The sequence below is a fragment of the Hemitrygon akajei genome, chromosome 12 (assembly GCF_048418815.1).
Source record: "Hemitrygon akajei chromosome 12, sHemAka1.3, whole genome shotgun sequence".
NCBI classification, from domain to species: Eukaryota; Metazoa; Chordata; class Chondrichthyes; order Myliobatiformes; family Dasyatidae; genus Hemitrygon; species Hemitrygon akajei.
In genome coordinates this window covers 112338169-112353058 of record NC_133135.1, presented here as the reverse complement: position 1 = coordinate 112353058, position 14890 = coordinate 112338169, and the positions used below count along the sequence as shown (strand labels likewise).

The 14890-nt window shown below is 46.9% G+C and overlaps 1 protein-coding gene across 5 annotated transcripts in view; it reads left to right on the top strand.

The window, feature by feature from the left end:
* Positions 1-14890, top strand: part of LOC140737390 (inositol-tetrakisphosphate 1-kinase-like) — a 92944-nt gene that overhangs the window by 67051 nt on the left and 11003 nt on the right. For 4 of the 5 annotated variants that reach the window (XM_073063868.1, XM_073063867.1, XM_073063869.1 and 1 more), the window contains exons 8-9: positions 4188-4255; positions 8388-8550. In XM_073063868.1, the coding sequence (XP_072919969.1) occupies positions 4188-4255; positions 8388-8550 (231 nt within the window). Of the gene's footprint in view, positions 1-4187; positions 4256-8387; positions 8556-14890 lie in introns of those variants that run through there. The other variant, XM_073063871.1, reaches the window with a different exon arrangement.

The following is a 14890-nucleotide window of genomic DNA, read 5'->3' as shown; positions in this document are numbered from 1 at the left end:
CTTCCCCCTTCCCACTCTCAGTTGCAATGGAGACCGAGATCAGCATCAGGTTTACCATCAGTCACATATGCCATGTTTTTTCTTGCAGTGCAATGCATAAACTTCCTACAATACTGTGCAAAGGTCGGAAGCTCTCTGGTGATCTGTACAGCGCGTGTGCTGAAAACTTGCACAGTACTCTGTCGTTAAATGTGCTTCTGGCGGCAGCAGTGCAGTATAAATTACTCTGGAAATTGCAATAAGAAATATATATTAAACATTGGATTAAGTAAGTGCAAAAAGAGAGCAAAAATAGTGAAGTAGTGTCCATAAGAATTAGGAGCAGGAGTAGGCCATTCGGCCCATCGAGCCTGCTCCGCCATTCAATCAGATCATGGCTGATCTGGCCATGGACTCATCCCCACCTACCTGCTTTTTCCCCATAACCCTTAATACCCCAACTATGCAAAAATCTATCCAACTTTGTCTTAAATTTATTTACTAAGGTAGCCTTCACTGCCTCATTGGGTAGAGAATTCCACTGTCCTAAATTTACTCCCCTGAATCTTGAGGCAATGTCCTCCAGTTCTAGTCTCACCTACCAGTGGAAACAACTTTCCTGCCTCTATCTTACCTATCCCTTTCACAATTATATATGTTTCTGTATAATCTCCTCTCATTCTTCTGAATTCCAGCGAGTACGGTCCCAGGCGACTCAATCTCTCCTCATGGCCTAATCCCCCTCATGTCTGGAATCAACCTGGTGAAGCTCCTCTGCACTGCCTCCAAAGCCAGTATCTCCTTCCTCAAGTATGGAGCCCAGAACTGCACACAGTACTCCAGGTGCGGCCCCACCAGTACCCTGTACAGTTGCAGCATGACCTCCCTGCTCTTAACTTCAATCCCTCTAGCAACGAAGGCCAACATTCCATTGGCCATCTTGATAGCCTGCTGTACCTGCAAACAGACCTTTTGCACGAGCACTCCCAAGTCCCTCTGCACAGCAGCATGCTGCAATCTCCCACCATTGTAATAATAATTTGATCTTCCAATTTTCCTTCCAAAGTGGATGACCTTGTGTTTACCAACATTGTACTCCATCTGCCAGACCTTTGCCCATTCACTTAACCCATCTACACCTCTCTGCAGACTCTCTGTATCTTCTGCACAATTGGCTTTTCCACTCAATTTAATATCATCAGCAAACTTGGATACACTACACTCGGTCCCCTCTTCCAGATTGTTAATGTATATCGTGAACAGTTGCGGGTCATGGGTTGGTTCATTGCCCCTTCAGGAATCTGATGACCGAGGGGAAGAAGCTGTTGCTGAATCATTATGTGTGGGTCTTCAGGCTCTTGTACCTCCTCCCCAATGGTAGCAATGAGAAGAGGGCATGTTCAAGAGGTGATTGAGGTTCTTAATGAAGGATGCTGCCATTTTGAGACATTGCCTTTGGAAGATATCCTCATTGCTGGGGAGTCTAGTGGACATGATGGAGCTGACGGAGTTTACAACTCTCTGTAGCTTTTTCTGATCCTGTGCAGTAGCAACCCCCCCCCCCCCCCACCTTTCCCCCTTACAATGGTGATGGAACCAGTTAGACAGCTCTCCACAATACGTCTGTAGAAATATGCCAGAGTCTGGTGACATGAAGTAAGCTACAGCAAAATTTTATCAAAGTACATATGTTACTGTATACCACCCTGAGATTTATTGTTTCCAGACATTTACCAAAAAAAATGAAGAAATACAATAGAATTTACAATAAAATTATCCATAAATAATGACTAATGAACAATGCGCAAGGGGAGACAATTAGAACAAATAAAAAAAAATACAAAGAGTTTTGGAGCCTTTGAAAATGAGTCTTTAGGTTGTGGAATCAGTTCAGAGTTATAGTGAGTGAAGTTATCCACACTGGTTCAGGAGCCTGATGGTTGTGGGGTAATAACTGTTCCTGAACCTGGTGGTGTGGGACCTGAGGCTCATTGTAGTGAGTGAAGTTATCCACACTGGTTCAGGAGCCTGATGGTTGTGGGGTAATAACTGTTCCTGAACCTGGTGGTGTGGGACCTGAGGCTCATTGTGGTGAGTGAAGTTATCCACACTGGTTCAGGAGCCTGATGGTTGTGGGGTAATAACTGTTCCTGAACCTGGTGGTGTGGGACCCAAGGCTCCTGTACCTCCTGCATGATGGCAGTAGTGAGCAGAGAGAATGGCCTGGATGATGGGAACCTCGATAAGGGATGCTGCTTTCTTGTGGCAGCACTCTTTGTAAATGGTGGGGAGGGCTTTGATTGTGATAGCCTGGGCTGTATCCACCATTTTTTTTGTTTGTTTTACAGCCTTATCAGTCCCTGACAATCCCTGTCCTCTGCCGGGCCATGATGACATCAGTTGGGTTACACTCCACTGTGCTTTATATAAGTTTTTGGTGACATGCCAAATCTACACAAACTTATTTAAAAACAGAAGTAGAGGTGTTGTTTTTGCCTTCTTTGTGATGGCATTTATGTGCTCTGGATTTCCACTGCCTGCAGAATCCCCTATGTGTATATACAATCGGTGACCACCTCACTAGGGGAAGTCATGGTAGGGCAGATGTTAGCACAATACTATTTGAGCTCAGAGTGTCAGAGTTCAATTCTGAGTTATTTGTATGAACGTGTGGTTTCCTCTGGGTGCTCTGGTGTCTTCCCACAGTCCAAAGGTGGACTGGTTGGTAGGTTAATTGGTCGTTGTAAATTATCCTGTGAAAAGCTGTGTTAAGTAGGCGGGTTGCTGGGAGTTGTGGTTCATTCAGCCGGAAGGGCCTGTTTTGTGTTGTATCTCTGAATAAATAAATATCTTCACACACATTAATGATAGACTCATCAAACAGTACGGCATAGAAACTGAACGTTCACCCAGCTAATCTGTGCCGAGGCATTTAAACTGTCTACTCAAATTGACCGGCACTGGGACCATAACCCTCCATATCCCTACCATCCACGTATCTATCCTCACTTCTCTTAAACATTGAAATCGAGCTCACATGCTCCACTTATGCTGGCAGCTCATTCCACTCTCTCACCACCCTCTGACTGAGGAAGTTCCCCCTCATATTCCCATAAAGATTTCCCTTTCACCCTTAACACATCACTCTGGTTGCAGTCCACCCGACCTCAGTGCTTGCATTTACCCTATCCATACCCCTCATAATTTTGCATACCTCTATCAAATCTCCTCTCAATCTTCTATGTCCCAAGGAGTAAAGTCCTAACCTATTCAATCTTTCCACGGAACTCGGGTCCTCCAGACCCAGCAACATCATCCTGGTAAATTTTCTCTGCACTCGTTCAACCTTATTTACATCTTTCCTGTAGGTAGGTGATCAGAACTGCACACAACCCTCCACACAAGGTCTCAGCAACATCTTCAACATAACATCTCGTCTCTAGATTTTACAGAGGATGATGTGAAAAACAAAATAACATCCATTGTGCAGCAGTCTGTGGATGAAAACATCTTGTTCATTAGAAAGATCAGAGAACGGGCAAATTGATTCGAGCTGACAGTAAGGGGACAGTGGTGTCCAGAAGAGCATCTCTGAACGCACAACATGTCACGTCTTGAAGTGGATGGGCTGCACCTGTTCCCCAGGGGTGCCGTGCTAGCCGGAGGGCACCCGGCACATCCTTAAGGAAAAAGCCGAACTAAACAAGCTAATTAATTTGGTGTCGCCCAGGGCGATTTGAGTATCCCAGAAACTGCTGATCTCCCGGGATTTTACGCACAACAGACTCTGGAGTTTACAAAGAATGGTGCCAAAAATTAAAAAAAAATCCAGAGAGTGGATTTAACAAGATGTTTTCGCTCACGGAACAGCCACTGGCTGGATGGGTTTTTGTTTTTGGCACCATTCTTTGTAAACTCCAGAGTCTGTTGTGCGTAAAATCCCGGGAGATCAGCAGTTTCTGGGATACTCAAATCGCCCTGGGCGGCACCAAATTAATTAGCTTGTTTAGTTCGGCTTTTTCCTTAAGGATGTGCCGGGTGTGTTCCGGCTAGCACGGCACCCCTGGGGATCCCACTCCCATGGCCACTGTATTAGAAATACTCCTGTATCTGATTAAATGGACACTGAGTGTTGGCCAGAGTGAGGGAGGAAGGGGAGGTGGTGACTGGAGGGAGTACATAGTTTTCACTCTGTCTTTCATTCCCAGATAGGAAAACGATATTCTTTAATAGTCACGAAGTTTCGAAACCGGAATCTCGCTCTCACCTGACAGAGGTAAGTCCACAAGATGCGGGAGGGCAGGGTGTTGGATAAAAATGAATAAAAGAGTATCCTAATGCTCCAGCCTCCGCTCACTAGCATCCCCCGGTTAACGTGGACCAAGCAGTGAGACCCCAGCTGACACACGAAACGCTGGAGGAGCTCAGCAGGCCGGGCAGCATCTGTGGACAAGGGCAAAAGAGACTGAGACGCTTTATCAGGAGTGGAACAAGAGATGAGAGGTCAGAGTAAGAAGGTGAGGGGAGGGGAGGAAGAAGTGCAAGGTGGCGGGTGATAGGTGAAACCGAGAGACCGGAGGGGTGGTGAAGAGCTGGGAAGTCGATTGGTGAAAGAGATAGAGGGATGGAGGCTGGGGAATCTGATAGGAGAGGTCAGAAGGTCATGGAAGAAAAGGAAGGGGAGGGGCACCAGAGGGAGGTGATGGGCAGGTAAGGAGATAAAGTGAGAGAGGGAAACAGGAATGATAAAGGAGAGGAGATGGGGGGCAGTTACCAGAAGTTCAAGTAATAGAAGTTAATGCCATCAGGTTGGAGGCTACACAGACAGAATATAAGGTGTTACTCTGGCCTCATCATGGCAGTAGAGGAGGCCGAGGGCTGGCATGTTGGAATGAGAATGGGAAGTAGAGTTGAAATGGGTGGCCACTGGGAAATCCTGCTTTTTGTGGTGGACAGATCCTACTTAGGAAAACTTAGCAACACTCTGATCACTCTTTACACTTAAAGTGTTTGTTTTTAATTGTGTTCTTGTAAAACTTGTATCTAATTTGTGAATGCTGCTTATCCGATGATCTGTGCCTGTCATACTGCAAGATGAGAGGGAGAGAGATATCCAATGTGGGGACTGTAGCAAATGTTACATTGGCAAACTGGGAGAAACTATCCACAAGGATCCATGAACATCAACTGTAAAGCGAAACGACCAACTCTCCCTCGTCTGTAACCATTGATCGTGTGGATAGTCAGAGGCTTTTCCCCAGGCTGAAATGGCTAGCACAAGAGGGCACAGTTTTAAGGTGCTTGTAAGTAGGTGCAGAGGAGATGTCAGGGGTAAGTTTTTTACGCAGAGAGTGGTGAGTGCGTGGAATGGGCTGCCGGCAGCGGTGGTGGAGACGGATACGATAGGGTCTTTTAAGAGACTCCTGGATGGGTACATGGAGCTTAGTAAAATAGAGGGCTATGGGTAACCCTAGGTAATTTCTAGGGTAAGGACATGTTTGGCACAGCTTTGTGGGCCGAAGGGCCTGTATCGTGGTGTAGGTTTTCTGTGTTTTACCCACAAAGATTGAGAGGGCACAAATTCAATCTGGCGTCAGTGAAGGTCAAGGTGCCAGCAAACCTGAGACATGCAGGAGAACTCCTAGAAGTGTGCTTATCCGACTGGGCAATTCCGTAAGCAAGCGTGTAGACCTTGATCCGACTGGGCAATTCCGTAAGCAAGCGTGTAGACCTTGATCCGACTGGGCAATTCCATAAGCAAGCGTGTAGACCTTGATCCGACTGGGCAAAATCCAGACCAGAACACATGGAGACAATTAGCAACGGGATTTCCTCCCCAAAGCACAAATGAGTTTCTCTAACGAATCTGCTGATGGGCAAGTATACAAAGGCCAAGCATTCGGAGGACACTCCACTATCAACAGCGCACTGACGTCGTCTCCTCATATAGGGACCAAACATTTACAAGTAAATCACCAAGATCGGAGGACAGCTCAACCCAATCATCAACCACCTGAGCTACACACCTTCCAAATTATTTCCACCTTATTTTCTGTCTGGGCACCAACAACCTGTAGAGGAGATGTAGAATGTGTGGTTATTACCAGGGAGGAGGTAAAGTCTTTACTTCCTGTTTTTGTCAGTAACCAGATGTGGTTGAGGAGGATTTAGTTTGGTTACCACTAAACCCTTTTCTACAGCTGTTATGAATGTTTGATTTGATGGGCAGGTAATTCCCCGTTGAGCTTATTTAATAGGCTGGAGCAGGAAAGGCTGTTCAGCCCCTCAAGTCCGTTCCTTCCATTAATGTGACCAAGGCTGCTCTGTGACTCCAGATCAGGAGTTCCCAACCTGGGTCCGTGGACCCTTTGCTTAATGGTACGGCATAAGCAAGGTTGGGAGACCCTGCTCCAGATGCACGGCTTTCCAACATAAATCTTCAGTATTGTGGTTAGCACCGCGCTTTACATCACCAGTTCCGCCGTTCCATCACGGCAGGTGTATTTTCCTTTTCAGTCGCACTCTCAGCCCTTCTCCATGTAACCTTTGACACCCTGGCCAATCAAGAACTAATCAGCCTCCACTGGACCTCCTCAGCCGTCTGCGCCAATGAGTTCCACAGGTTCACCGCCATCTGGCTAAAGCAATTCCTCCTCATCCGAGCCGTAAAGGGATGTCCTTCCACAGAGCAGGACTTGAAAATTACTACAAGTTACAAAAATAAATAACGTGAAAGAAAAACAAGGGGGGAGTGTTCAAGGGCAATTTGTTTGTGACTGCTAAGATGTTCTCATCACGAATGAAGATTTTCTGACTCTTCACTTTTTTGACTCTGGCAGATACAATGTGCCTTTGTTCTCTCCATTCTCCTGGTTACCGTGGCTCAGTTGGAGCAGCTCAATAGCAAAGAATCATTGCCTCGTCTCAGTTCTAAAGGGACACCCTTCTGTTCTGAGGCTGTGTCCTCTGGTCCTGGATTCTCCCACTATAAGAAATGTTCTCCTCACATCCGTTCTACCCCACCCCCAATTCTTCTAAACTCCAGCGAGTACAAGCCCAGAGCTATCAAACACTTCTCATTGTTAACTCTTTGATTCCGCAGATCGTTCTGGTAGACCTGTACAGCAAGTTGTATGGAGGTACAACACAGAAACTGGTTGCCTACCCACACGTTCTTGTTGTCCATCTACATCGCTCCTGTACTTTTCTACAACCTCGTGACTCGAGTCTCTTTTGCCCACTACACCTCTGCCGTTCAGGGCAGCAATGAGGGTCCTCCATCTCTGGCGGTGTTCAGGGTTTCCTTCATCCTGTCAGTAGCTTCCTCTCAGTTTTCACTGCTGTCAGTCACACAAGATCCAACTGGAGACTCAGGAATACCGTCACACTCAGATGTAGAAGGCTTCTTCATTGCTGTTTCTGTAACAGTTCGTTTGACCAGTCAGGGTGGTTAACCCTGAACTTGAACCCTGAAACCTGGAGGACTGGTGGACCTCTCTTACTCTGACCTCTACCCTTTGACCTGTTTGGCGTGGGTGTCCCTAGCAAGAGTCAAATCATAAACCCCTGACTCCAGCCAACATAGCTCTCCGGGTCATTGAGGCACGCAGCCTCCAAACCCAACGGCAAGGTTGTGTTCTGTTCGAGTGCTTGTTTTAAATGTGCATCTCTGCCTCCGTCACACTCATGGGTTTTGTGTTACAGATACAACCTGTCGTGTATTTAATATTTCAATAATATTTGAGCAATCTTATATATAGTTGAGTAAGCATTCTTCTTTTAAATAATTCATTATGGGCTGTATGTATAAATACGTGAATTGCGGCAGGGTGAGAGCAGCTGACGTCATGAAGATGGATAAGCTCATCGGGAAGGCTGGTTCTGTTCTGGGGGTGGAACTGGATTCCCTGAGAGGAGCATGCTGCAGAAGCTACGGACAATCCCTCTCACCCCTCCGTGACAAACAGAGGGGCACCTTTAGTAACGGCTGATTCCACTGAACGCCACAGGAGATCCTTTCTCCCAGTGACCATCGGACTCTACAACTCCTCCTCCTAAAGTACACAAGTCTATGGTTTTGTTGCATGTCTGTACATTGCATTATTACTTTTTAATGCGCATTTTGTATTCTTTTCATACCTCGATGCTTACTTTTCATATTTTAAAGTTTATATTTCTGACTGAGCAGCCTTGCAGCAATAATTTCCTTAGGGATAAATAAAGTCTTATTTTATAACATTACCATGTGATCTGTGTGCACCTCGCTTAAAGTAAACTCAAAGTTAGACTCACATTTCAGGCTCCAGCGTCTCTCTTTGAATTAGTTAAATGTTTTGAAATTCTGATTCCTCTTTAAACCTCTTGGCTCTTTCCCTAAACCAATGTGTGTCTTTGCCCTGTTCCTACAGAGGGATGAACAGGAGAACCACCCAAGTGGACCATGCGATGGGATTATTCAATCCATCAGCCGGTGCCTGCAGACGTCCCTGGGATTGTCACTGTTTGGGGTGGATGTTATTGTCGACAGCAGATCTGGCAAGCTGGCAGTGATCGATATCAATGCATTTCCAGGTTAGTACAGATCAGTTACTGGGCACTGTGCGTTGTATCTCTACCTCGGTACATCTGTAAAGGGCCACTGTTGCATTTTGCATTACCTCGGTGACGGTGTGTGTATATGTCTCTACCAAAGGAGGTGTAAGGCGCTCCTTCCCTCCGCTAGCCTGCAGGGCACCCTTGGGCAAGGTGTAGCACCTGCAATCAGGGCCAGGTGAAGCTATGGGAGCAGGTGGTGGATGGTCATATGAGCAGCCGGTACAGATCACAATCCTGGTTATGCGACCACTGACCCTAGGCAGACAATCTCTGAAGAGTATTGATAACGGTTGGGGTCACCCATCTTGTAAAGACACTGCCCAGAAGAAGACAATGGCAAGCCACTTCTGTAGAAGAATTTGCCAAGAACAATCATGGCCATGGAAAGATCATGATCGTCCTCGTCACACGACACGGCACCTATGATGATGTCATTGAATGAATGAAAGCGTCATGGGATGCTTGGAAAGGTGCTATGTAAATCCAAGTGGAGTAAACTCTACACCAAACTAATGCAAGAGATTCTGCAGGCACTGGAAATCCAGAGCCCCACACACAAAATGCTGCAGGGACTCGGCAGGTCAGGCAGCGTCTATGGACAGAGTAACACACACAAAATGCTGGAGGAACTCAGCAGGTCAGACAGTGTCTATGGACAGAGTAACACACACAAAATGCTGGAGGAACTCAGCAGGTCAGACAGTGTCTATGGACAGAGTAACACACACAAAATGCTGGAGGAACTCAGCAGGTCAGACAGTGTCTATGGACAGAGTAACCCACACAAAATGCTGGAGGAACTCAGCAGGTCAGACAGTGTCTATGGTCAGAGTAACACACACAAAATGCTGGAGGAACTCAGCAGGTCAGACAGTGTCTATGGACAGAGTAACACACACAAAATGCTGGAGGAACTCAGCAGGTCAGACAGTGTCTATGGACAGAGTAACACACACAAAATGCTGGAGGAACTCAGCAGGTCAGACAGTGTCTATGGTCAGAGTAACACACACAAAATGCTGGAGGAACTCAGCAGGTCAGACAGTGTCTATGGACAGAGTAACACACACAAAATGCTGGAGGAACTCAGCAGGTCAGACAGTGTCTATGGACAGAGTAACCCACACAAAATGCTGGAGGAACTCAGCAGGTCAGACAGTGTCTATGGTCAGAGTAACACACACAAAATGCTGGAGGAACTCAGCAGGTCAGACAGTGTCTATGGACAGAGTAACACACACAAAATGCTGGAGGAACTCAGCAGGTCAGACAGTGTCTATGGACAGAGTAACACACACAAAATGCTGGAGGAACTCAGCAGGTCAGACAGTGTCTATGGACAGAGTAACACACACAAAATGCTGGAGGAACTCGGCAGCTCAGACAGTGTCTATGGACAGAGTAACACACACAAAATGCTGCAGGGACTCAGCAGGTCAGGCAGCATCTATGGAGAAGAATAAGCAGTCGACGTTTCGGGCCGAGACCCTGATGAGAGTCAGCTGTTTGTCTCCGTAGATGCTGCTTGTCTTGCTGAGTTCCTCCAGCATTTTGTGTGTTTTACTCTGACCATAGACACTGTCTGACCTGCTGAGTTCCTCCAGCATTTTGTGTGTTTTACTCTGTCCATAGACACTGTCTGACCTGCTGAGTTCCTCCAGCATTTTGTGTGTTTTACTCTGTCCATAGACACTGTCTGACCTGCTGAGTTCCTCCAGCATTTTGTGTGTGTTACTCTGTCCATAGACACTGCCTGACCTGCTGAGTTCCTCCAGCATTTTGTGTGTGTTACTCTGTCCATAGACACTGTCTGACCTGCTGAGTTCCTCCAGCATTTTGTGTGTGTTACTCTGTCCATAGACACTGTCTGACCTGCTGAGTTCCTCCAGCATTTTGTGTGTTTTACTCTGACCATAGACACTGTCTGACCTGCTGAGTTCCTCCAGCATTTTGTGTGTGTTACTCTGACCATAGACACTGTCTGACCTGCTGAGTTCCTCCAGCATTTTGTGTGTGTGTTACTCTGTCCATAGACACTGTCTGACCTGCTGAGTTCCTCCAGCATTTTGTGTGTGTTACTCTGACCATAGACACTGTCTGACCTGCTGAGTTCCTCCAGCATTTTGTGTGTTTTACTCTGACCATAGACACTGTCTGACCTGCTGAGTTCCTCCAGCATTTTGTGTGTTTTACTCTGACCATAGACACTGTCTGACCTGCTGAGTTCCTCCAGCATTTTGTGTGTGTTACTCTGTCCATAGACACTGTCTGACCTGCTGAGTTCCTCCAGCATTTTGTGTGTGTTACTCTGTCCATAGACACTGTCTGACCTGCTGAGTTCCTCCAGCATTTTGTGTGTGTTACTCTGTCCACAGACACTGTCTGACCTGCTGAGTTCCTCCAGCATTTTGTGTGTTTTACTCTGACCATAGACACTGTCTGACCTGCTGAGTTCCTCCAGCATTTTGTGTGTGTTACTCTGTCCATAGACACTGCCTGACCTGCTGAGTTCCTCCAGCATTTTGTGTGTGTTACTCTGTCCATAGACACTGTCTGACCTGCTGAGTTCCTCCAGCATTTTGTGTGTGTTACTCTGTCCATAGACACTGTCTGACCTGCTGAGTTCCTCCAGCATTTTGTGTGTTTTACTCTGACCATAGACACTGTCTGACCTGCTGAGTTCCTCCAGCATTTTGTGTGTGTTACTCTGACCATAGACACTGTCTGACCTGCTGAATTCCTCCAGCATTTTGTGTGTGTTACTCTGACCATAGACACTGTCTGACCTGCTGAGTTCCTCCAGCATTTTGTGTGTGTTACTCTGTCCATAGACACTGCCTGGCCTGCTGAGTTCCTCCAGCATTTTGTGTGTTTTACTCTGACCATAGACACTGTCTGACCTGCTGAGTTCCTCCAGCATTTTGTGTGTTTTACTCTGACCATAGACACTGTCTGACCTGCTGAGTTCCTCCAGCATTTTGTGTGTGTTACTCTGTCCATAGACACTGTCTGACCTGCTGAGTTCCTCCAGCATTTTGTGTGTGTTACTCTGTCCATAGACACTGTCTGACCTGCTGAGTTCCTCCAGCATTTTGTGTGTGTTACTCTGTCCATAGACACTGTCTGACCTGCTGAGTTCCTCCAGCATTTTGTGTGTGTTACTCTGTCCATAGACACTGCCTGACCTGCTGAGTTCCTCCAGCATTTTGTGTGTCTTACTCTGTCCATAGACACTGTCTGACCTGCTGAGTTCCTCCAGCATTTTGTGTGTGTTACTCTGACCATAGACACTGTCTGACCTGCTGATTTCCTCCAGCATTTTGTGTGTGTTACTCTGAACATAGACACTGACTGACCTGCTGAGTTCCTCCAGCATTTTGTGTGTGTTACTCTGACCACAGACACTGTCTGACCTGCTGAGTTCCTCCAGCATTTTGTGTGTGTTACTCTGACCATAGACACTGTCTGACCTGCTGAGTTCCTCCAGCATTTTGTGTGTGTTACTCTGTCCATAGACACTGTCTGACCTGCTGAGTTCCTCCAGCATTTTGTGTGTGTTACTCTGTCCATAGACACTGTCTGACCTGCTGAGTTCCTGCAGCATTTTGTGTGTGTTACTCTGTCCATAGACACTGTCTGACCTGCTGAGTTCCTCCAGCATTTTGTGTGTGTTACTCTGTCCATAGACACTGCCTGACCTGCTGAGTTCCTCCAGCATTTTGTGTGTGTTACTCTGTCCATAGACACTGTCTGACCTGCTGAGTTCCTCCAGCATTTTGTGTGTGTTACTCTGACCATAGACACTGTCTGACCTGCTGAGTTCCTCCAGCATTTTGTGTGTGTCACTCTGTCCATAGACACTGTCTGACCTGCTGAGTTCCTCCAGCATTTTGTGTGTGTTACCCTGTCCATAGACACTGTCTGACCTGCTGAGTTCCTCCAGCATTTTGTGTGTTACTCTGTCCATAGACACTGTCTGACCTGCTGAGTTCCTCCAGCATTTTCTGTGTGTTACTCTGACCATAGACACTGTCTGACCTGCTGAGTTCCTCCAGCATTTTGTGTGTGTTACTCTGACCATAGACACTGTCTGACCTGCTGAGTTCCTCCAGCATTTTGTGTGTGTTACTCTGACCATAGACACTGTCTGACCTGCTGAGTTCCTCCAGCATTTTGTGTGTGTTGCTCTGTCCACAGACACTGTCTGACCTGCTGAGTTCCTCCAGCATTTTGTGTGTGTTACTCTGACCATAGACACTGTCTGACCTGCTGAGTTCCTCCAGCATTTTGTGTGTTACTCTGACCATAGACACTGTCTGACCTGCTGAGTTCCTCCAGCATTTTGTGTGTGTTACTCTGTCCATAGACACTGTCTGACCTGCTGAGTTCCTCCAGCATTTTGTGTGTGTTACTCTGACCATAGACACTGTCTGACCTGCTGAGTTCCTCCAGCATTTTGTGTGTGTCACTCTGTCCATAGACACTGTCTGACCTGCTGAGTTCCTCCAGCATTTTGTGTGTGTTACCCTGTCCATAGACACTGTCTGACCTGCTGAGTTCCTCCAGCATTTTGTGTGTGTTACTCTGTCCATAGACACTGTCTGACCTGCTGAGTTCCTCCAGCATTTTCTGTGTGTTACTCTGACCATAGACACTGTCTGACCTGCTGAGTTCCTCCAGCATTTTGTGTGTGTTACTCTGACCATAGACACTGTCTGACCTGCTGAGTTCCTCCAGCATTTTCTGTGTGTTACTCTGACCATAGACACTGTCTGACCTGCTGAGTTCCTCCAGCATTTTGTGTGTGTTGCTCTGTCCACAGACACTGTCTGACCTGCTGAGTTCCTCCAGCATTTTGTGTGTGTTACTCTGACCATAGACACTGTCTGACCTGCTGAGTTCCTCCAGCATTTTGTGTGTTACTCTGACCATAGACACTGTCTGACCTGCTGAGTTCCTCCAGCATTTTGTGTGTGTTACTCTGTCCATAGACACTGTCTGACCTGCTGAGTTCCTCCAGCATTTTGTGTGTGTTACTCTGTCCATAGACACTGTCTGACCTGCTGAGTATCCCCGGCATTTTGTGTGTGTTACTCTGTCCATAGACACTGTCTGACCTGCTGAGTTCCTCCAGCATTTTGTGTGTGTTTCTCTGACCATAGACACTGTCTGACCTGCTGAGTTCCTCCAGCATTTTGTGTGTGTTACTCTGACCATAGACACTGTCTGACCTGCTGAGTTCCTCCAGCATTTTGTGTGTGTTACTCTGACCATAGACACTGTCTGACCTGCTGAGTTCCTCCAGCATTTTGTGTGTGTTACTCTGACCATAGACACTGTCTGACCTGCTGAGTTCCTCCAGCATTTTGTGTGTGTTACTCTGACCATAGACACTGTCTGACCTGCTGAGTTCCTCCGGCATTTTGTGTGTGTTACTCTGACCGTAGACACTGTCTGACCTGCTGAGTTCCTCCAGCATTTTGTGTGTGTTACTCTGACCATAGACACTGTCTGACCTGCTGAGTTCCTCCAGCATTTTGTGTGTGTTACTCTGACCATAGACACTGTCTGACCTGCTGAGTTCCTCCAGCATTTTGTGTGTGTTACTCTGTCCATAGGCACTGTCTGACCTGCCGAGTTCCTCCAGCATTTTGTGTGTGTTACTCTGTCCATAGACACTGCCTGACCTGCTGAGTTCCTCCGGCATTTTGTGTGTGTTACTCTGACCGTAGACACTGTCTGACCTGCTGAGTTCCTCCAGCATTTTGTGTGTGTTACTCTGACCATTGACACTGTCTGACCTGCTGAGTTCCTCCGGCATTTTGTGTGTGTTGTCAAACTAAATGTATTCTGATTTACATTTCCTTTTTTCCAAAACAAGACCTTTGAAAATCTTTGAAACCATTCACTACTGACATTACACAGCCAATTAAAACAAAGAACATTGCTGAGCACAGTAGCATGGAGCTATTACAGTCCCCGTGCCCCCGGCTCATCGCCTACCGCTGTCAGGAGTGTTTGTGCGTTCTGTCCGTGACCTCGTGGCTTCCTTCCACATTCCAGATGTACAGGTTGGTTTGTTAATGAGTGTGATTGGGCTTACTGTGCCAGATCTCTAAATTATAACGTGTAATAGTCCAGGGCTCTCTGCTCGCATTTTAAATTCTGTTTTATCCGTTTATTGAGATACAGCACGAACAGGCCTTCACTCTGCACCACACAGCAATCCTACCCAGCCTAACCATTTGCAATGACCCACTAACCTACCAATACTCCTCTGGACTGTGGGAGGGAACCGGAGAAAACCCACGTGGTG